Below are 22833 nucleotides of genomic sequence, written 5' to 3'. Positions count from 1 at the left end.
TCACTGAAATTCACTGTAATTCTGTCGTTCAGACAGCAGTGGTACAATGGCTGTTTGCTAGAGCTTGTTAAAATTAGAATTGAAGTTGGATCAGGAGAAAATATGTTTTTAATTCATGTTGTTTGCTCTGGGAGGTGAACTTTTGAACAGCAGGATATTTTTGACAACTTGAGACCCTTGCTGTGGTTCCACCAAGGCTAATAAGTTGTCACTGTATTTTGTGTATGCATGCACTTATAAACAAAAAACCGTAAGAAAGACTTGAGTATAAAATCAATAATTCTACTTCATTTTTCATTTGTGTGTTGTTAAAGGTCTTCCATATCTCAAATTGAGAAGTTCCATATCACACTAAACATGGAGAAGGAAGAAAAGAAGTTTGTGAATAAAGCAGAGGAGGATGAGATGGTAATTAATGCTATTGTCTAATTTCTTACAGTTAAAAAAAAAAAAAAAACACTTTTTTTGTGTGTTCCTAGATATGGTAGTTTTGTAAAAATATCCTTGATATTTGTATTTTTCCCCCTCCTGGTATTATGAAGCCGAGTACAGAGAAGGGGAATGCTTTTGTTGCAAGCTTTTGCARAGCCTTTGCCTCCTGTTCCCTGTAAAAAGGAAAAGGGGTGAGAGAGAGAAAATGGCTTTGAAATTTTACTCTCTTTGCCTAGTGTACTCTGTAAAAACCTAATGATGACTTTGGAACCAGAGCTGTCAAGGAGGATTGCATGTTTCTCTGTCCCTGCAGGAGATCTATGGTTATCATCTGTGCCGTTGGAAGCTGGTGCTGGTTACTGCAGGAGTGCTCTGTTCCGGAGGCTTCCTSCTCCTCCTCCTCTATTGGATGCCCAAGTGGCGTGTGAAGGCAACGTGCAAGAGGACAATGCTTAAAGACTGTGAAGTGGTTCTGCTGAGAACAACTGTAAGTCTGTATATAGGAAAAGGCACTTCTGCAAGTCCAGAGTTATTCCCTCTTGCTTTTCRCTAAAATACACGGTCTTGCCTGCTAGAAGGATTGATTTTTACCTTATTGCACTGCAGAGTTATGCTCCTCTGTGCTGTATATAGCTTTGCTRCCTCTAGGGGAAGGCTGACAGCTGTATGCAGAGGACATGATGAAAAGAAAATGCTTTCAAATTTTAAGAAAAGACACTGCCATATCATCTTGAGCTACAAAATATATACATTTTTCACATAACACAAGAACCACCAAGTATCAGGTTTCTTCCCCAGATTGTTCTTGGTCAGCAAAGAAAATCTTAAAGTTGCTGAGTTAATGTGAAACTTGAGTGCAAGTGTGGCTTGATCTCAGATGATATTCTTCCTACACATTTGTTGTGTGCAATTACTGATTATGGTCTTTATAACCTCAATTCAGTGCTCACTTCAGTGCTCAGTTATTTGAGGTGAATGCAGCTAGCTGCATGCACAGTAGTACCTAGTTCCTACTACAGAACAAATACCATGTTTTGCAAAGGACTGAGGATTTCCAAGTTATGTATCAATGTTCATTGTTTTAAAATCTTCTAATGTAGAAAAGCTATTGTAATTGTGGAAAGAAATGCGTTCTTGGGGTAACAAATGCTATTTTGAACCTACTTTCTGTAAGTATGTATTGAGCCTGCTCATCTGTCATCTGTTACTGGTACCTTGCTACAGCTACTGCGATAAAATGCTGTTTAAACATTGTTTTAACATCTTTTTCCCCTTTTAAAGGATGAATTCAAGATATGGTTTTGTGCAAAGGTCCGCGTTATGCCTTCCTTGGGAGCCCATCCTTTACAGAGCCCTAAACCTATTACACACAAGGTTTCAAATGGCCATGCTGTTCACTTCTGTGAAGCTTCTGTAGAAGAGAATAAAAATGATTCGAAAAAATATTTGCCCGTAAGTAGACCTGCTATTTTCAGAGCATCTGCAAATAGTGTCTACTATGAACACTCAACGCAGTACTTGTGATTTAGATTGACTGAAAGGCTAACTGCCTCCTTGAGTGGAGCACAAATATTTTGCTCAGTAGCTTGTCTTCCAGGAAATTGTGTAATGCTTCAAAAATCATTTTAAATGTAAGTTACGTAGTTTTCTTGTCAACATATTTCTTCTGAATTCATTTTCTGTCATTGCTCAAAATTTCTTAAGTCAGAAGAGAAGTTTTAAGCAGTACCAGTTTAATATCTGTCTGCTTTCCTTGCAGATTCGTTATTTCACACATCATAGTGTGAAGTATTTCTGGAATGATTCAGTTCAAAATTTTGATGTTGTACGGTAGGTATATATTTTTTTCCTTTTGAATTACACTTCATACTACATATTTGGAAATAGAACATGCCTAAAATTGTGAAAATGTTATCTCATCCTGATCATTAATTCTTGCTTATTGAATCTTTTTCTGAATCATGGTGAAAGCATGAAGATTTAGCTTGATGCAACTTCTAAAAAATTTTTGGGTTAATCTAACTTTACCGAGTGTCCCTAGGCTCATATCTCTCACCTGTATGGAAAATAGCTTTTAGTGGATAATACCAGTTGCCAAGAGGCGTATTATTTGTCTTATTCAGCAAATAAGGTCCATGACCTTAAGACTGAAGTTTTGTTTTCTGGTGCTACTGGTGAAACCTTCCTACAGGACTGAAAAAATGCTTATTAAAATGGGAAGCTTGGATCAAATTTATAACCTCTCAACTTAAATGTCCACTGCATTGAACAGTCAAGTGGAAATGGAAGTCCAAGCACTAAGGATGGAACAGAATCAATGACCAGTGTTCATTAAGAAGAGAATGTAGTTTGCAAATATTTTTTCTATTTTGAAAAAGGGATATGCAAGTGGTATGGGAAGGTATCAGTAACTTGACAAAACTATCTGCTCATAATACAGCAGTTAAAAAATAGAAAGCCCTTCCCATGGGAGAGTGTAAATGTCTCAGTTCATCTGTAAATAATTCAGTGTTGTGCATTTTTGATGTTAAACCTCCCATGAATTAAAGGAGTGCAATTAGTGATGGTTGTCACTTTGTTCAAATAAAGTATTTGTTGCAGAGAAGTTGAAAAAATATGAAGGAAAAACAACTCTTTTTACTAAGAACCGGTATAGGGCATATTCATATGAATCAGTATGTTTAATGCTAAGAAACAACTTGTTTTTTCCCCCCTAAACAGTGACTTGAATTTTGACGTTCGGTGTTTAACTGCCTTTTGATGTTGTTGTGACAACTCGACTGAGTTATCAGCCCTTGAAAAATTTCAGATATGTCTGTGAAGTTATGTGAGCGTGTAGTCAATCACATTCCTGCTAAAATACCAGAGTTTTGCTTGTTTGTGTTAGCAACCTTTGAGCCTGAGCACTTGTTTAATCAGGTACTGTAGCTGAGCGGGAAGTCAGTATTTAGAAGATGAGAAAGAAAGAGGAGAAAAGGCCATATCTGGGACATACCTGTTACTGGAGCAAGACTAAGTCACTTTTGCACAGGGTCAAATAAAAGTGAAAATGTTTAACTTTTTGATAAAACAAACTTGAGGGAGTCATGTAATMAAGTAGTAAAATGCACAGGGAAAGAGAAACTCTGTAGCATAAGCACAGTGCTTCATCACAAAGGTAATTTCACAATTCACTTTGGGCTGTGAATTATTATGCAAGTATCTGAATGGCAAAATAGCTTTAAAACCTAAGTGAGGATTTATCATAATACRAGAGGGAAGTAAATTAAGTTTTTCCGGGCAACTCAGTTATAAGAACTTAAGGTTCATGCTCATTGTTCTTTTTATAATATTTCAACATTAAGATCACTGTTTCAAACACAGGAAATACAAGTGTAATTGTTCTAAAATTAAATCTGCCTTGCTTATATGGCCGAAAGGGATGCAACTTTGACCCTGCTTGTCTGTTTTATTTTAACTAGCATCAACTGAATCTGAATGAGCTCATGAGTACTTYATGTAATAAATTATTGTGCACAAAGGGATTTTCCGAAAGGCCTTGGGAATTCAGTTCTAACGCTCATGTGGAGAGATGCTAATGCTAACTCTTCTCTCTGTGAACTGAAAGTTCTTTTTTTTTTTTYCCCCTTGCAGATGAAAATTAGAAGAAAAGTTTGGAAAAATACTACAATGGAAAGTGAATAGAGTAGCAAGCAGCTCTGAGTCTGTATCAGACAGTGAAWTAAGGTTGAGGGCGAGATAAGGCCTATGCTGAGCAGTACAGTTAGGGACTGATATAACACACAAATATAACACACAAAAAACCTTATCCTACTAAAAGTATGTCATTAGCATGAGTATCACCCAGGTGTGCATATCTGTAAGCATTTAGTTTTAGGAGCTCTTCTTTTGGGTAGCRGAAATGAAAATTGACTTATCAATGGGGACAGAGAGAGAGGAAAAGCTCCTCCTACAACTCCCAACAACTTTTCCTTRAAGTTCTTTCTTTATGATTTAAATGCATATCGTAAAGCCCCTAAACTTAAAATATGTTTAGGGAAATCTTGTATTAAACCTAAAACACAGAGCCCCACAAGTGTATGGTCAGAGCCTAATTTCTGGTTTTAAACCTTTCGCATACYGTTTTTATATACTTTGAGCAGAATTTGACAGGAATTTGATCCTAGCCTTTGCAATGGGGAGACTGCCTAGCTCTTTTCCCATGTTGTAATGAATGCAAATAACTTTTACTGTGCACGGTAAATGTTTTTTCTTCATTGGGCCATTTCTAAATCATTTTCAGCAGGTGACTTAACAAATATCCAATTTAAAAAAGAAATGTGTAAAATAGTACTAGTTTTGTCATGTCGTCTATAAAAGCCTTTTGGAAAGTAAYGGAGAATTACTGTAAGTCCATGCTCGTTCAGTCAAGAATTGCCAGGACATTGGCTATGTCCAAGTTAGTGAGTTCATAGCTAAAATAATCCCATAGCTGCAAAATACTGTAACAAATGTTCTCTTATTTGTCAGCCTTCGAAATTATAGTGTTTATTTTCATAGCATCTAGGAGTTGCACAAAGGTTATAGCTTTGCAATGCTAAGAAAGTACTTCAAATGTAGATTGTATCTGCTTATGAATCAAGTTTTAATAGCAAGCTGCTACCAAATAGCTTTTGTATAGAGGTATTTGATAAATGGAGTTTTAGTGCTATTAAAATGCTTCCAATACTTGTTAAAGGYGAATGAAACAAATAATTTGAAACAAATATGGATTCATTGTATTCATATCCTATACGATGTTATGCAATTAAACTTTTTCTTGTCACTGAATACTCAAGTTACTGAATACTCCATTTTACATTCCAGGTTTCTTAAATAACCCATTGATCTCTTTTCTTTTTGTTCTTTTAAGAGGGCTAGATGAGTCTACGTTCTGTTCTTCAATTCATAATGAACACAGCACAGGACTGACAAAGGCAATGCATGATTACAGGTAATGCTATGCTATTTGAGAGAAAAGTTGTTTTCATGCACAGTTAAATCTGTGTATCTTAAGTTTTATCAAAAATGGAAGAATATTAAAGGTGATTGCTACATAGACTGTAAAGCTGCTAAACAGTCCTCAGGRAAAAAAAAAGTCAATATGTGGGTCTTTGTTGAAAACTAAACCAAAAAATAAGGCATGCAATGCTAAGGGGTTTATGTATTTGTTTTTCATCACATCATCGCAATAAATGTGATGATTAAAAGGGTCGCAGGTCAAATAATACTTTACACTTTCTCATATTTACGGAATTAGTTCAAAATGGTTAGGTTTTAAGTGTCCTTTTTTTTATGTTGCTTAATGCAGAAAAATATTCTATGGAGTAAACGAAATTGCTGTGAAAGTGCCTTCCGTTTTTAAGCTTCTGATTAAGGAGGTAAGATTTTTAATCATTAATGAGCATTAAATCATCAGAATGCACTCTGAATACAGTGTCTGTTGGACTGCAATAACTGTAAAATGAAGAAACCTTCCTGCAGAAGCTACCACTGTAAATCAAAATGATTTTGACTTACAAAAAAGAGTTCTAGCTTCTCCAAACTCGAGAGATTTCCTAGCTACAAGCTAAGGGTTCACAGCTGCCTTAGTAATGACAGTGGAGAACATACCAGAATTATTTGAGAGCATCTGTGTGTGTTGCCTATGCAGTTGCTGACTGTGTTCTATTATTGGCCCAGGGAACATGCCTGGTAACATTCACTGCACCAAATAGATTCTTGCATATACTCAGTCTGACCTGTTCTGTTTTCCTTGTATCATATGGATTTGAATAACTGACTCGTTATCTGCATGGTGTAATAACACGTGGTGCAATGTTTTGAGCTAAGCCCTCCAACCTGATCTTACAGTGTAAGAACTTGAGATGTCAGTGCATTTATTAAGGAGAARTAAAAATGACATCCAAAATAAGAATCATAACTTAAGTTGCTTCAAATCTTCCTATAATTCTCCGAAATGTAGGGAAAAATGTTGCAGCCTTAGAAGTAGGCCCTTCTGTAAGAACTGTGCTTTTGAGGAGGATTGAGGAAGGGAAGAGAGGGAGAGCGGGGGAGTGAGAGAGAGAGATCAGTTTGGGAAAACTTATCTGTAAGGAACTGAAATTGTCCTCTGTGGAAGAAGATGATGCTGATTGAGATGGCATGTTACCTTCTATTCTAACTAATATTCTGTCACTTTTCTAGGTTCTCAACCCTTTTTACATTTTTCAGTTGTTCAGTGTAATATTATGGATCACTGATGAATATCACTACTATGCAGTAGCTATTGTGATTATGTCTGTAATATCCATTGTTAGCTCACTCTACACCATTAGAAAGGTAAGTTCAAGGAAAAAATGCATCTTTTCAGATTATTTACTGTTTTATGTTGATTAGAAATGGGCTACAAATCTTTAAGAGATTTTTTAAAAGTCTACATGTAAATTCTTGTTCTCCCTCTTCAGGTTGAAAGAATTTGGATCTAGAGTCCTGTTTGGGACTGCTCTGCTATCTTTCCATGTTTTTGAGTCAGTAGCTTTGCCCATCTCCTCACAGAAACACCACCTTGCTTAAACTTTAACTTAACTCACACAAATTCATGCCAATATTTCAGTTTTCRTCTTTATTTGTGTGAATTAAGGAACAAACATTTTTATAAATATATGTGGCAGTGTATGTTTGTTCCCAGAAGGTTATGTGAGAGTAGGAACCTGAGCAGGTTGGCACAAACTRTTTGACTGCAAAACTTCTTTTCTCTATTAAATATTTTTCAAGAGAATGTTTTCAAGTAATTTTGTTGTAAAAGAATCTTAGTAAAGAAGCTTATGTGTTGTGTGTATGCACACATGTGTATATATGTTTACATAGTTATATGATGCAGAATTATAATGTGTGCCTAGACAAGCTATGCTTTTAAATAATGAACTGTTTTCTCTTCTGTGCAGCAATATGTTATGTTACATGACATGGTGGCAGCTCACAGCATTGTCAGAGTTTCTGTCTGCAGAGGAAATCAAGGTAAATTACACAGGCGGTTTGAAGGGTTAAACTTCAGTAAGTGCAAGASCTGGTAGCATCATTTCTTTCTTCATCAGCTTGAAATAACTGTATTAGGAGACTGGAAAGGAAAAGTTGAAGTAGAATTGAGATTGGAGAATAACCTGTTTAGAAATACTCTACTAGATCTTTTTAGACAGTATTACATTTGATCTGGAAAAGAGTCTGCTTGTCYGTTGATGTTTTTCTTATTTGCCCTCCTTTTTGTTTATTTATTTTTATTACAACTTAGTGCCCAGCAGGGCTGAAAGGTGATTCCTTTGTGGATCCTGTTGTGGTATCAGCAGGATACCACTGTAGTTGAAGATGTTCAAGCTCTGATGTGTGAGAAATTATCTTGTCCAACATAAAGGCGTGTTTTACCCATGCCTTCATATTGGACTTGAAAGAACTATTAATATATTTTGTGTGAGCTTGACTCCTTTCATGTGTTACGAGAATTGAAATTCTCTGAAGGATGTGGATTTAATCTGTGGTGGAACTGAGTTTCTATTTATCAATAGCTTTCTTGTATCTTTACAGCAACTGTTAACAATACTACTAATAAAATGCAWCAACATCTTAGTTGTCACTGCTTGGATCTTAGCTGTGAAACTCTATATATGATTTTGTAGATGGTGGCGATTTTCAGGTAAAGTTTTTTCTGTTTTAACACCCAGAAATAGAAGAAATCCTTTCCACCGACCTTGTGCCTGGAGATATCATGTTGATTCCATCTAATGGGACAATTATGCCGTGTGATGCAGTACTCCTCAGTGGTACTTGCATTGTAAATGAAAGTATGTTAACAGGTAAAGTAAATTTGATATTCTTTATGCAGTTAAAAATGTGATATTAGGGTACAAGGCACAATATCTGTATTGGACAATAAGGGAAGAATAATAATTAGGATTTGGAGAAGGCATCTGGTGAGTTTTGAGGATAACAGGTCTCTCCTTAGCTCTGCTGCTGTGCTAGCTGAGATTGTGTTTTTCTACTGAAGTGTCCCCAAATTGCAAAGAGAAATGATTGTTCTTATTTGATCTTAGAGTCTTAGCGATTTAATCTTTTTATTTATTTAAGGTGAAAGTGTTCCTGTCACAAAGATTAATCTACCAAATCCCTCAGAAGATCCAAAAGCGATGGGAGATGAAATATACAGTCCAGAAGTGCATAAACGACATACTTTGTTCTGTGGAACCAACGTAATCCAAACCCGTTTCTATACCGGAGAATTGGTCAAAGCTCTGGTAGTAAGAACAGGTAGAGATTTTAAGTTTATTACTCCTTAACATACCATCCAGTTTTGTACAGGCAATTCTACAGCCCAAACCATTTGGGTATTTACTGCATCTGTGGACGAGGGATTGCTTTGTATCGGGAATATGTTTTTTCCCTAGTACAGAAGTGTCACTTGTACTTACCTTTTGAAAATACCTTAATTACAGCATTGCAAATTATCTGGTACTGGATATTGAAAAACCGTCTTAATGAAACACTTTTACTAGTAAATTACTACTAAATACTAATAGTTAATACTGCTGTTAATACTTTAAATGACATATTCTTTTTCATTTACAGGCTTTAGCACTGCTAAAGGACAACTTGTTCGCTCCATACTGTATCCAAAGCCAACTGATTTTAAACTTTATAGAGATGCYTATTTGTTTCTGCTGTCTCTGGTAGTGGTAGCAGGCATTGGCTTTCTTTACACAGTTGTGAACAGCATCTTAAACGAGGTATGTTAGCATTTCATGGTGTTTTTGTCCACAACTGCTTCATCTTAGAAAAGAGATGGCTGTGATTTTTCAGTAGACTTCTTCAGATGTTGAGAAACATCTGATGATTTCCACATCAATTATGTGGAAATGTTTGATTTCTAAGTGAAGATTCCTTGTCTTTATTGACAGTCTATGCTGGAGAAAAAAGCTTACTGAGAGTAAGATCAGACAGAAAAGCAGAATATGTGTATGTTTTAGTGAAGTATGAATTTATTGCCACAATTTCCATTGACCAAATTCTGGATTTTTATTTTGTGTAAAAGTATTGTGCAACTGATGMCTGGTTGGAGGAAATGGGGTATGGAAAATGTAAACCACGATGAAGGTAAAAAAAACAGAAATTGGGAAGCTATTTGACAACTATATCATCGTTTTCTCTCTMTATATATGTTATTTAGTCACTCCTTAGGTAATGTATTTGCAGGAGGAAGATTTAAAAAATTATTTATGGGCCATGAATTTATTAGGACTGGGTTGTTGTGGCTTGTCAGTGAAGATTGTGGATAGATTCTGGGCACTCCAGAACCTGCCATGCTGGAGAAAGGGATTTTTACCTTTTACCTGTGATGTAGCCCTTCAGAGAGACAGTGAATTTTCCAGGTAGCAAGTTCTTGCTCATTAACTTTGATTGTTTTTTGCAGGTTCCAGCTCATACCATCATCATCGAGTCTCTGGACATCATCACTATCACAGTGCCTCCAGCACTCCCTGCTGCTATGACTGCTGGCATCGTTTATGCACAGAAACGATTGAAAAAAATTGGCATCTTCTGCATCAGCCCGCAGAGAATCAATATTTGTGGCCAATTAAATCTTGTGTGCTTTGATAAGGTTGGTTGCGTTTTGAAACTTTGGTACTTGGAAGGTGGAGTGTGCAGTAAAGAAATCTGAAGAGTAGCAACTAATTCATTACCTTGGTATAAGTTATATCAGTTCTGTTAGCTTCACATCTTCAGTGTTTGCCATCCATTAATTCAATTTAGAGTATACTCTTTTTTATCTTATGACCGCAAGTCTTAATGTATTAGTGGCACCCCAAAGAATTAGGAGACTACAAAAGCTTTGTTTTGCACAGAGACTTCTAGAAAATTTGGTGTTTAAGGTCAGATTTGTTTCTTGTTTTCATTTATTTCAAATGTAGAGTCAAATATGTTTACTTTGGTCTTGTTTTGGCTAAGAAACATGAATGCCGCTAGCCCAAATCATTCTCTTTCAGCTAATTCTAGAATCAAATTTCCTTTCCCTCTTAGAATTTCATTTAAGATTTTAAGTATCCACACTAAATGCATTATTTCTCTGGTACATATGTTCCAACTGCTATTCCTAATTACATAAGTAATTAGCACTGATCACCTTTGATCTGTTTTTCAGACTGGCACGCTTACTGAGGATGGCTTGGATCTCTGGGGAATTCAAAGGGTGGAAAGTGCTCGGTAAGGATAAATGAATATTAATAGCAAATATCAGACCTGTTTATGCTTTAACAGCTTCTGTTGAATAGAAGAGTTGGTGCAGACTTGAGCATTTGCATTCATAATTGGCTGTAGAAATGCAAATGAAAAGATGGCTTAGAAGTAATAGCTGGTAACTCTTCTAGCAGTCTAACCAGTTACATCTAGTTCACAAAGTCTTAGATCGCATTAAGTTCATAACACAGAAATGATGTCCTTTAAATTTGGCATGTTGACTTAGTTTTGCTGTCTAACATGATGATTCTCTGGGTGGCTAAAATGAAATGGCTTAGCTAATTGTCACATAGAAGGTGGTAAGAGACCTCTGTGCAAGGAAATCTAAACGAGTGAATTAACCCCGAATTTGCAAAGGAGCCAAAAGCAGCAGTGACTGTTTCTGAAGGTTCCAGCCCAGGGCCCTAGTCCGTTCTGTGATGTGTGAAAATACATGTTAAGAGACTCGTGCAGTCAATTTTCTTCTGTTAATCTAAACAAACCGTTTGAATTGGCTCATAATAAATAATTATAGTGCTAAGTATATTGTAACTTCATTGTTTTAGTTTCCTTTTGCCGGAAGAGAGGGCTTGCAGTGAGAGCTTGCTGAAGTCTGAGTTTGTTGCTTGCATGGCAACTTGTCATTCCCTTACAAAAATTGAAGGGGTGCTTTCTGGGGACCCACTTGATTTGAAGATGTTTGAAGCAATAGGATGGGTAAGTGCTCACTGTTTTAAGAAAAGTAACATTTGTAAGTTCAGTAATATGAAGTTTCTCACACTGTCATGTACAAGATACACCCCTTATGATAATTCAAGTGAGGAGTCACTGTAAAAAGGAAGCCTTGATATGAAGGACTTTGTAAAATGTGTTTGATGCAGCAATTTGTAAAATAGAATTTGGACATTGAATTTACTGCTTTCTGATGTTGAAGTGTGCGTGGCAAAGGATGTAATACAAGTTTAAAATTGCTAAGCATGTCTTATGTTAACTGCTGAAATCCTGTTTAGAAACGTCATTACCTCTTGGACTGACTTCTAGAGTATTTTTTTCTGACGGTCACATTATGAGAAAATCTTAGCTAATGAATGTATTACTTTAGTTGCTTATATGTTTAATATGTATTTTTTAATACAGATTTTAGAGGAAGCAACCGAGGAAGAAACAGCGCTTCATAATCGAATAATGCCAACAGTGGTTCGCCCTTCAAAACAGCCTTTTCCAGAATCCAAGCAGGCAACAGATCAAGAAATGGTATAAAAATTCAAAGCAATTCTTTGAATTAAATCTGAATTTAAATAATGAATTTATTTTTAACCATGTGCCAAGACCCTCGCTGATATAATTCAAACAGAAACAGAACTCCTTTGTGGGAGTGTTTTTTTGATTGATCGATTTCTTTTTCTTAAAAAACAAACTTCTGCTGAGGGTCGTGGTACAGTAGATGCCGCTTCTAAGACAACCAGATTGATTGCTGCCAATTGCTACCATGACACTGGTTGTCAGGTCTTGGAATGCTTTTTGAGCTTAGGCATTTTAAAGCTCGTGTCATTACCACATTCTTACCATGCTACTTAAGTGTTTTTCTGCTCACCTTGCAGTTTGTGTTGCCTAGATTTTCAAAAAGGAAGGTGGTAGGAGGGTGCAGCAGGTTGGTTGTTTGCTGTCTGTGCCCTGTTCCTCCACAATGGGATAGACCCTTGTTTCTTGTTCAGAATGTGATTATATGTGTAACAGTAACTATTGTGGAGGAGATGAGACATGCTAAATGCTTTGGAAACTAACTACAGGACTTGTTTTGTGCTGGGATGCAGTAATCTTGGCTTTGTTCTGAAACAAAGTTACTCATTTGTATGGGCTAAACTGAAACAAATTAGACCAAGAAAAGTCTTACAGATAGACTGTAACAAAATGCTACAATTTTTATCATTGTTCATGTCTTTATAGTGTTAAAAGTCAACTTTTAATGTCTTGTATAAGATGTTAAGTATATTAATACTCAGTTATGAARTCATTTTTAAGTGCAATGTGACTTTAGACTGACTGCCTACGTTTATATGCAATATTTTGCTTATATAACATTCAAAATGAAGATTTATGAAGATTTCTGATTAATGTCTTCTTTTTATTTCCTTTCTAGGAGTTATTTGAGCTTTCAGTAAGTATGATTTTTTACATAAACATCCCCATAAGCATCTTTAAGCATTTATGCAAGTGTAACCTTCTTCCTCTTCTCCCGTGTCCTGCAGACCAGTTATGAGATTGGAATTGTGCGGCAGTTTCCATTTTCTTCGGTTTTACAGCGCATGTGTGTAATAGCTAGAGTGCTGGGCGAGAAGAGAATGGATGCTTACATGAAAGGTGCCCCTGAGGTGATTGCCAGCTTGTGTAAGCAGGAAACAGGTAAAGAAGACAAGTAATMTTTTCTCTTTCTTTCCCTCTGCTTATGTAGCTAAGCTGCAATATGAACAATTTTAGTAACTCTCAACTTGATTTTTCTTTTTAAAGTTCCTGTTGACTTTGAGAGTGTCCTGGAAGAATACACCAAGCAAGGCTTCCGAGTTATTGCTCTTGCTCACAGAAAATTGGAGTCTAAGCTTACATGGCACAAAGTTCAGACTATTAATAGGTAAAAATGACTTCACTTTATTAAGTAACAGACTTTAAAGCTTTATGGTTTGAATTAATTGTCTTGTTTATTTGCATTWAAGTCACTTACAACTTTTGTTCATCTTCTTTTGTCTTGATGTACCTAGTCTTGTGCATTCTTTATTTGTGCATTCTAATTTGGAAACGGAATTTTGGATGGGCGTTATAAATAAAATAAATGGCTCTGCGGTTAGTTTTGGAGGATTTTTTTCAAGAGTTACCTTTATTTTGTAAGAACACAACTGTTTGTAGAAAGAGGTCTTTTGGAAGAAACAAGACAGTTGTAATTGAGAGGAAACAGCATTTTTCATACAATTTTGTATTTTTATTTTAAAGTTAAACAAAGGAAGGAAGTATAAATTAATGAGAATAATGATATCTTCTGAGGTAACTTTTATAAAGCTAGTTCTTCACATTCTTCATATTTAAAAATATGTTCCTCTACTTTGGTTAACAGAAAAATTGGGCTTTTTAAGCTACAACTAGTAATTGTGAGAATGGCCATTTTTCTGAAGTTTCTGTTGCTGCTTTTTCAACAGAGATGCTATTGAAAGCAACATGGATTTTATGGGGTTAATTATAATGCAAAACAAGCTGAAGCAAGAAACCCCTGCTGTACTTGAAGATTTACATAAAGCCAACATTCGCACCGTCATGGTTACAGGTTAGCATGTRAATACACCTATATTGAAAATAAAATCTATGTCTTTTTTAGTCTAAGTTAGATGAATAAGTGAAGTATTAAGCACAATTTTAGTGTCAGTAGATCGTGATTTAACTGCATAGCAAGAGGCATAGCATTTACATGGGATTATAGAATGGCTTTTAGGTTAGGTATTGCTTTATAGCTTAGAAAGTGTTGAGAAAAACTTTGGACGTCACTTGGATATCCATCTATTTCCTTTGTGCTGAAAGGTGCTCTGGGTAGGCAGGAGTGAGTAGTAGATTTATTCTGCTCTGTAGGTACCTCTTTCCAGCCCAGTGCATAAGTTATTTTGTATTGGATTTGGAGCATGGAAAACCTTGAGGTTTTTCAAGATCAGACTGGATTAATGTCCTGGCCTGATCTCAGTTGACCCTGTKTTGAGCAGAAGATTGGACTAGATGTGACCTCCTGAGGGTGCATTGTGGGCTGTGTATGAGAGAGACTTTATATATCCCCCGTGAGAAAGGCTAGATTTATATGCAGGTATGTTCAGTGTTTCCCATACAGTGTGTGTGTGTGTTTTAATCACAGATGTAATTGGAAGAATGTGTTGATTGGCTGGTAATAAAACTTGGTGTGGGTCCGGCATGATGAATGATGCACATCTTTCAAGAAAGTGCAGTTTAAATGGCCATATGCTTTCTGCCTGATTTTAAATAGATACTAGAATTTGTCATAAGAAATTTTTGTGATGGATTGAAAGAAGCAAACATGATTTCTAGTGATGCTAGTACAGTAGGAGGGGTTTACAGGCCTAAAAATAAACTGCTGTAGATTTGTGCTGAAGGTATCACTTAAGTTAGGCAGTCTTAGTTTAAAACTGACTTTGTTAGTATGTCTTTCTGTTGAATATCAATGCATGCTGTTTATTCTTTTTTAATTGAAACTTTTTTAAACACAATTGTTTAACAGGGGATAACATGTTAACTGCTATCTCTGTGGCCAGAGACTGTGGGATGATTCTACCTCAGGATAAGGTGATTATTGCTGAAGCACTACCTCCAAAAGATGGGCAGGCTGCCAGGATCAACTGGCATTATGCAGATACCCTCGCAAAATGCACTAGTTCATCACCAGCCATAAACTCAGAGGTAACTCGAGCACATATATATCTATATTTCATTATTTTATTAAATACCTTGGCAAATCAAAAATCAAGGAATTAATTTAACTTTCTCACAGTAAAATAGTGTATACTGATAGAATAACTCAGGGATGTTTTTTGAACTTTGGTGTGTGCCATAAGATAATTTTAGCAAAAATTTAGCTGTTTGAGTCTTAAGGCTTCTCTAGCTCTGAAACGCTATAACTGAAACATGGTAATCCATGTTTTCTTCTAATCACATAGATGTGCTTATTGTATTATGTTTTTTATTAAGTTTTTCCCAAGCCTACACTCGTGTGCTATCTCTGGAAATACTCTTTTGAGAGTTATTTTGAACTTACACCATATTTATTTAAATATATTACATGTAGAGAATTAAAACACTTTTGATGATAGGATATTCCAGTTAAGTTGGTCCATGAAAGCCTTGARGATCTCCAGATGACCAAATACCATTTTGCAATGAATGGGAAGTCATTTGCRGTGATTTTGGAGCATTTCCAGGACCTGGTACCCAAGGTGAGCAGTTTACTTCAGTGTGGGCACTTTTGGTGATAAACAGAATTTGTCCTGCAATGAAAAGTAAGAATTTTCTCTCTTCYAGCTTGTATTGCATGGCACTGTGTTTGCTCGCATGGCGCCTGACCAGAAAACTCAGCTGGTGGAGGCTTTACAGAATGTAGAGTAAGTATGGGCTCAATTGTGTAAAGGGCAGGTGGGGATTGACAGGGTGTTCAGTGTGTGAGGAAAAAATCTCTCTCTATATTCCATAAGCTCTTGCACCAAACAAAAGCTTTCTTGAGTTGGTAAACTGAAATGCAAATAGTACCATCTGCTGGTCAGTTGTGAGTCTCTTAATTTATGAAAGTTAAAGTGATAAGTAGCTAAACTGAGTAACATGTTTGTAAATCTGGTTATTTGGCTTAGTAAACAAATGCCCTGTGCTTATTGAAGAAGTATTACAGTGACAGAAATTTGTCTAATATCATGTGTGTTGATTGTGGGCCTCAAACAGAACTTTGAGATTGTTAACTCATATGAATTTTTCCTTGGAGTTGGTGTGCTTTCTGTTTGTTTGTTTTTCTAAAGTTTAATCATCCTAATGCTTTCAGGATTATCTTTATAAAAACTCAGTAGCAAATATCAAATGCGACAAAATGCATCTGCCCTTCCTAGAACAAAAATGCTTTAATTTCTTTATCTGGGATCACCTTTCTCTGTTTGTATCCTGAATATACTAATAAAAAGTATTTAGCGAAATAAGTTATACTCGCTGATTAGTGAACGATCCAGAGTATTGACATTTGTTTATTTTTTTTTATAGTTACTATGTTGGCATGTGTGGAGATGGTGCGAATGATTGTGGAGTAAGTATATCTCTATTTTACAGTGCTGTTTGGTTAAATTTTACAGCTGAAAATGTTTTTAAATGATCTCTGTTTTGATGCTGACTGTTAGGCGCTGAAGAGGGCACATGGTGGAATATCTTTGTCTGAACTTGAGGCTTCTGTGGCATCACCGTTCACTTCCAGGACACCTAGTATTTCCTGCGTGCCAAAGCTTATCAGGTATTACCACTTGCTGTATCCTTAACAAATACGTTGCTCCATATAAATGGAATTCACAGTGTTCAAAACAGTATTTTATAGTAAGCCAGGTGAAGCAATATGTATATATATCCATTCAGCTTGTTCTGCATGCTCTGTCTCRGTGCGTGTTTGACATTACAGGAAGCCCATTTGAATTAAAGCAGAAGCCCTAAGTTTCTAGTAGCTTCTGTTCCTTTTTTTCAAGGTACTCTGAGTAAGGACTTGTCAGGCAGAGTTCAGCACTTTGTTTTATTTACCTTTTGTCCATTTAAACTACACTTTTTGTCCTGTGTAACAGCTCTTAAACGTTAATGTTCAATTTAGTGTCTTGTGAATTACTTGATTTTCTGTAAAGTCCATGTGTAATTATAAGGAATAAAACTCCCTGAATAACTTCAATCCACAGTACTACCAATTTTCACAAATAAATTTCGACATATCCTTGATTCTAGAATGTGGAGATAGATAAATTTTTGCATCAAGGTCAGCCAGAGAAGAATCTAGTTCCAGTTTTATTCAACTAATGGAAGTAATGGATAATCAGAAACATCTCTGAAGGCATCAACTAACTGACTGCAGGGTCATTTAATCTATGTAGCAAACTATGTGGGACAGATACTTCTAGCAGAAGTGCATTTAAAATCCTTGTTCATGCTATCAGCTTTGATGCTTGAAAGGGTCCCATTCTTGTACTTTTCCTCCATATATGCCTGCCTGCTCTTATCTTCAGCATAACGTGTCTCAAAAGGTTTGTTATTTTTCATCTTAGTTATACTCTGCTTATCAAAATGTTAGCTACTTGCACAGAAAGACTTCTGGTTAAATGAGTGTGTTTGTTTTGACAGGGAAGGCCGTGCTGCTTTAATAACTTCCTTCTGTGTATTTAAATTCATGGCATTATACAGCATTATCCAGTACATCAGTGTTACTCTGCTATATTCTGTAAGTATTTAAATGTTGTGCTTAATCAATAGCAATATATTTCCAAGATTTAAAAGCCACTAAATATTTACACTAAATTTTGCAAGTCTGAGTGCAGATAAATAGCATACTTTGCATTAAAGGTAGTGCTAATTATAGTCTTTTGGGGGCTGTTTTTTTACATTGGCTGAGTGAAAATCATGGTAGCATCCATTTAATTAATCCTTGCAGTTTGTAGAGATTTTTATGTAACTCCAAATAAGTATTGAAGCAGAATAAAAATACAATTTTCCGTTATTTAAAGTCAGACCATTCCTGTTACCTAAGGATTGAAATAGAGCATCCACWAGGATTGAGATTGGGGTGGGAGGGCACAGGATCTAGTGGAGTATTTTTTGTTAATATGRTTGGGCTCACTATACTGATTTGTGGTAGAAATTCTATACTTTAATTTGCATGTGAAATGTAACCAAAATACAACTTACTTGAGGATTTTTGAGATGGAAATTTTGAGATGGAAATTCTGGGGCTATGGTGTTTGGAGAGATATGGACCTATGAAAGGTTCCTAAATAAAAGTTTTAATTAAGAGCAACTTTCAATTAACGGTTTATGTGCTGCAACCTGAAATAAATTGTTCTGTGCTTTCTACTTCAAGATTTGGTGTCTGGACTATAGAGCAGTGGAGACTCTAGCACATTTAAGGCAGTCTCTCACAAACTGTCCCCCTTCTTTATTAAGTAAAACGCAAATTCATGTGGTGGCATTGTTATTGTAGAATGTTCCTTCGTGTGAAGAAATTATCAATGTTTCAGTTGTGATTTCTGTCTAGATCCTGAGCAATCTGGGAGACTTCCAGTTTCTCTTCATTGATTTGGCAATCATTTTGGTGGTTGTCTTCACTAGTAAGTATTGTGCAGAATCTATCATACAGCTATGAACAGTGAAGCAGTTCCTACATAGTCAAAAAAAAAAAAATGAAGAGGCAAAAATTTTCCTGACCAGAAAAGAGGAAGCCACTGTTAGAATCAAATCCTTATTTGTTCCAACGTGTTATTTCTCAACTTCCTACATTTTTGTGTTTTTAGTGGAACTTATGTCCACAAAAGATTACATTTATTTGCAACCTATCTAGTGAATTATTCTACATATGAAAGTAGTGATCAGGTTAACATAGAATTCCATTTTCCAAGATTTAAGAAATTGGTTCTTCAGAGCCCTGGGAGAAAAAAAAATGAGTGGATCTGTGCTTGTGCAGAAAGAAAAATGTGAAGTTTAGCTTAGTCTTAAGACGGCCACATGTGGAAATTAGTGAAACGCAGTACTTTTTCCTTTAGTCTTGTGTTTGCTGTCCTCTTTTGTCTTGTGCTGCCAGAGATAACCAACCTATAGGAGGCACAGTGATAACCTGGTGAGGTATAGTCTTCCAAATGGTTTTAAAGTGGTGGTTCTGAACCCTGCAGGCAAATTTGCAAAGTGTCAGGCTAGAGGGGTCATGAACGGGCTGTGCTAACTCTTTAGAATATAAAGAGAGTAATTCTTGAGGGCCATAGTGATTCACTGTGTAACTTATTTTTCTTTCTCTTTGCAGTGAGTTTGAACCCTGCTTGGAAGGAGCTTGTTGCGCGAAGGCCTCCATCAGGTCTTATCTCAGGTCCACTTCTGTGTTCCGTTTTGTCTCAGATCATCATCTGCTTTGCTTTCCAAATCCTTGGGTTTTTTTGGGTCAAGCAACAGTCCTGGTATGAAGAGTGGACAGCAGAATCTGAGTAAGTAATTCAGTGGCTCCATATGGATATGCTGATGACTGAAAGGGAATAGTCAATAATTGTTTGTTTCTCTGTGCACTCCTTTTGGGATCTTGAAGCTTCTGTATGGCAGCTTCTTAGCTTGCTGAACTAAACTAATACTCATTAGAGGAGTTAAACTTCTGGCAGCATTTCTGGGAGCGACTTGTCTGATGAATCTGAGCTCTGGCTCCCAGACTCTTCCAGAGAACCTACTGATTTTCTTTCTGCTGGCCAGAGCGTGCGTGGGCAGGGATCCAGAGATAAATGGGCTGCTCCTTTTGTAGTATGTGTGAAAAAAATGCAGTGGAAAAGGAGGGATACTGTTAAATCAGGTAGGAATGTGAAATGCTGGGGGTTTGTGTTGAAACCACAGTACAGTCTTGATTGGAGGAAAGAAGAGTCTGGGGAAAATGTGCAATATAAATAGAAATTATGATTAAGCAGAAGGAACGATCGATATTGCCCATAAATGTGGATATAATAAAGCAGGAGAGCTTTCACAAATTGGACTTCCAGAAGGAGGAAAGACAAAAAGAAATCAATAATGACTAATTATGGGACAATATTTTGTTAAAAGCATTTTGATACATAGGAGTTATTTAAAGATCAAAATGAAAAACTGAGTCTGAACTGGTCTACAAGATCTGAGTATTTTTCTCCTTTGAGAAAATTGAGATAAAAATCTGAAATTAATTGTTCAGACCTATTTTAACTCTTGAAGTTGTGCAATTCTGCTGTAGTTGTTATAAATCAAATTCCTGAAAAATAGAGTTGTTTAACTACTATTACAATTTATGGGTATTGCTTTCTTAACGATAGATTTTAGCCTTATTTACATTTCTCTGTAACTCGGTTTTAAATTTGTTTTTTTTTTTAATTGTAGCGCGTGTCACGTGTTGGATGCCACAAACACCAGTTCTGGCCACTATGAGAACGAGACTCTTCATGACGAACATAACATTAAAAATTATGAAAACACAACTTTGTTTTTTATCTCCAGCTTCCAGTACCTCATAGTTGCAATAGTCTTTTCTAAAGGAAAACCATTTAGACAACCATGCTACAAAAATTGTAAGTTCTTTTTATTTGTAAGTAAATTTTCAAATAAAACTCTGAATTACTTATTCACAAACATATCCATGGATTGCTTGCAATCCTGTTATGTTCCTTAAGCAAGAATAGCGCTGCTGTGGAAATATGGGGTGATTATCCTTTGATAATCACAGAAATAAGGAAATATGAAATAATGTGAGTGGGGAAATTTGTGCTCATAGTGTCTTGTAGAAGACAAGAATATCTATATTTCTTAAAAATATATTTCAATGGAATATGATATATGCAAAACTAAATTAATCTAAATGCTTTGGGAGATGGTCTGATGATTTTTTTTCTTTTTTTACAGTTCTGTTTGTTGTATCTGTGCTAGTTCTTTATGTCTTCATATTTTTCATCATGTTGCATCCAGTTGAATCTATTGACACAGTTCTTGAGGTAAGATTCAACAGATCTGCACAGATTTCTCTACTTCCTTGGATAACTGGTTAGATTTTGGGGCATACTTCACCCTTTAGAGCTGTGTCTTCTCATCTGTGGGGGAAAGGAGAGGGGAACTTGAACAAATTGTTATGTACTGGCAGAGACACAATTGAAATGTTTAATTTAGAGCCCCCATTTTGTTTCCAAAATCATTGCACCAAATTTACAACTGGATCAACGATTAAAGCCCTTGAACTTTCTCAGGAAGATGCTTTGAATGAGAATATTACCTAATGCAATCTGCAGTAAGTGTTAGTAAGCTCTATTGCAAGTAGGCTTCAACGCTTAAGGACTTGTCTATTTATAATGTGTGTGTGTGTGTGAGTTGATAACTGCTGATCTATTTTGAGTGTTTGTGTCACTTCGTGGGCGTGCTGTTAACTTCTTGTAACTTTCTCTCACAGCTGGTGTGTGTGCCATACGAGTGGCGTCTAAGAATTCTCATCATTGTCATTGTCAATGCAATTGTATCCGTGTTGGTGGAGGTAAGATCATCAAATGGCACAAATACTAGTCTATTTAGTGTTTTTTCAAGGTACAGCTTTCTGTTGTGTTTAGAAGATTTCTGTTGAGAACACATCTGTGGAAGTGGAGTGGGGTTTTATTTTTAAGATTATTGTTCTATAGATGTACTCCTAAGCTAGATCTAAGGTGTCAAGGCTTTCAGTGATAACAGTGTAACTTTTAAAAACATATTTTTATTCAAAAGACGGAGTGAAAAGTTGAAAGGTTTAAATGCAGAGAGTATTGTTCTAAATTGTTGAAATTTATGTGCTGTAATAGTTCAGAATAACATACCATGCTAAGGATCTAAATGTTGTAGAACATCTATATCTTAAACCTGAGGGGAGCCTATATTCTGTCGAATCACATATACAGCTTATTGTTCAGAATGCTGCCAGTCTATAGAATTTGCTCTTCAAATCTGATCCACACAGCTTGCTCAAGTCCAGAAGTAGAAACATTTGCACAGATCTACTCTTTCTAGCTCTTAGCTTGTCCCCATGTTTGGATGTTGAGAACCTCTGCTGCGATTGCAGGATTAGTGTGGGCAGAAACACACTCTACCTTTCATCCAGATTCCCCTGTTAATTTAAAGATGAGAAATGCATCTTGTAGAAAGTGAGGATTTGAAGGCAGCCACTTATTCCTGTGGGTATTTCTTTTCCCTGATAAAGTAATGACTTACTTGCAACTTAAATGTGTTGCATTTTTTCTGCAGTAGTTATCTGCAATTTTTCTTTCTTGCAAGGGGAAAAAGCTTTTAGGCACTATCTAGTGCTTATGCAGTACAATCCTTTTCATTGTACAACATTTTCTACAGCTTTTATGTAGGATTTCCATTAGTATGTAAGGGATTCATATCAAGTGAACAAGTAGTATACTGGTTATCATCATACCATTCTGGCCTTTGATTTCAAAACAACGCTCTAGATTAATTTGAAATGATGTTCTATTATATTCCTCCCTGTATTTCAGCATTTTCACGTGAGAAAACTTGTGGGTTTTTTTTCTTTTTTTTTGAAAAACACAGATTAAGAATTAAACTCCTGGGCTTTTGCCTTGTTAACAAGTTTATCTCCTCATAAAGATCCTGTGCCTTGTTCTGTATTTATTTTAACCCTGCTTGTCATGAAGCTTCTGCTTTTACCTTTAGTTCTTCAAAAGTGTGAAAGATTTAAGTTCTTATTTTCTACCTTTTTACTTGCTATAATTTAAATTTTATATGTATTGCTTTTTTAGCAGTGTCCCAGAATGATGGCTCTGAGGCTGCAGAATCATTTGCTTTAATAAAAAGAGAATTTAAACCAAGCTCCTACATTAAAGTTTTCCTGCTTGCTTATTC

The 22833-nt window shown here is 36.0% G+C and overlaps 1 protein-coding gene across 3 annotated transcripts in view; it reads left to right on the top strand.

Annotated features, from left to right (window-relative positions):
• Nucleotides 1-22833, top strand: part of ATP13A3 (ATPase 13A3) — a 43247-nt gene that overhangs the window by 15607 nt on the left and 4807 nt on the right. For all 3 annotated transcript variants that reach the window (XM_026039533.1, XM_026039531.1, XM_026039532.1), the window contains exons 2-31: nt 315-408; nt 746-919; nt 1714-1884; nt 2192-2262; nt 5324-5404; nt 5762-5831; nt 6637-6771; nt 7377-7449; nt 8148-8279; nt 8551-8730; nt 9049-9206; nt 9890-10078; nt 10619-10680; nt 11259-11409; nt 11830-11946; nt 12833-12850; nt 12942-13095; nt 13201-13321; nt 13881-14005; nt 14960-15138; nt 15549-15671; nt 15757-15836; nt 16477-16519; nt 16611-16720; nt 17587-17683; nt 18494-18566; nt 19253-19430; nt 20335-20522; nt 20854-20942; nt 21392-21472. In XM_026039533.1, the coding sequence (XP_025895318.1) occupies nt 315-408; nt 746-919; nt 1714-1884; nt 2192-2262; nt 5324-5404; nt 5762-5831; nt 6637-6771; nt 7377-7449; nt 8148-8279; nt 8551-8730; nt 9049-9206; nt 9890-10078; nt 10619-10680; nt 11259-11409; nt 11830-11946; nt 12833-12850; nt 12942-13095; nt 13201-13321; nt 13881-14005; nt 14960-15138; nt 15549-15671; nt 15757-15836; nt 16477-16519; nt 16611-16720; nt 17587-17683; nt 18494-18566; nt 19253-19430; nt 20335-20522; nt 20854-20942; nt 21392-21472 (3517 nt within the window). The remainder of the gene's footprint in view (nt 1-314; nt 409-745; nt 920-1713; nt 1885-2191; nt 2263-5323; nt 5405-5761; nt 5832-6636; nt 6772-7376; nt 7450-8147; nt 8280-8550; nt 8731-9048; nt 9207-9889; nt 10079-10618; nt 10681-11258; nt 11410-11829; nt 11947-12832; nt 12851-12941; nt 13096-13200; nt 13322-13880; nt 14006-14959; nt 15139-15548; nt 15672-15756; nt 15837-16476; nt 16520-16610; nt 16721-17586; nt 17684-18493; nt 18567-19252; nt 19431-20334; nt 20523-20853; nt 20943-21391; nt 21473-22833) is intronic.

The sequence above is a fragment of the Nothoprocta perdicaria genome, unplaced genomic scaffold (genome assembly GCF_003342845.1).
Source record: "Nothoprocta perdicaria isolate Ctin4 unplaced genomic scaffold, notPer1 scaffold_232, whole genome shotgun sequence".
NCBI lineage: Eukaryota > Metazoa > Chordata > Aves > Tinamiformes > Tinamidae > Nothoprocta > Nothoprocta perdicaria.
The sequence above is the reverse complement of the archived record's forward strand: the minus strand, read 5'-3'. Positions and strand labels throughout refer to the sequence as shown.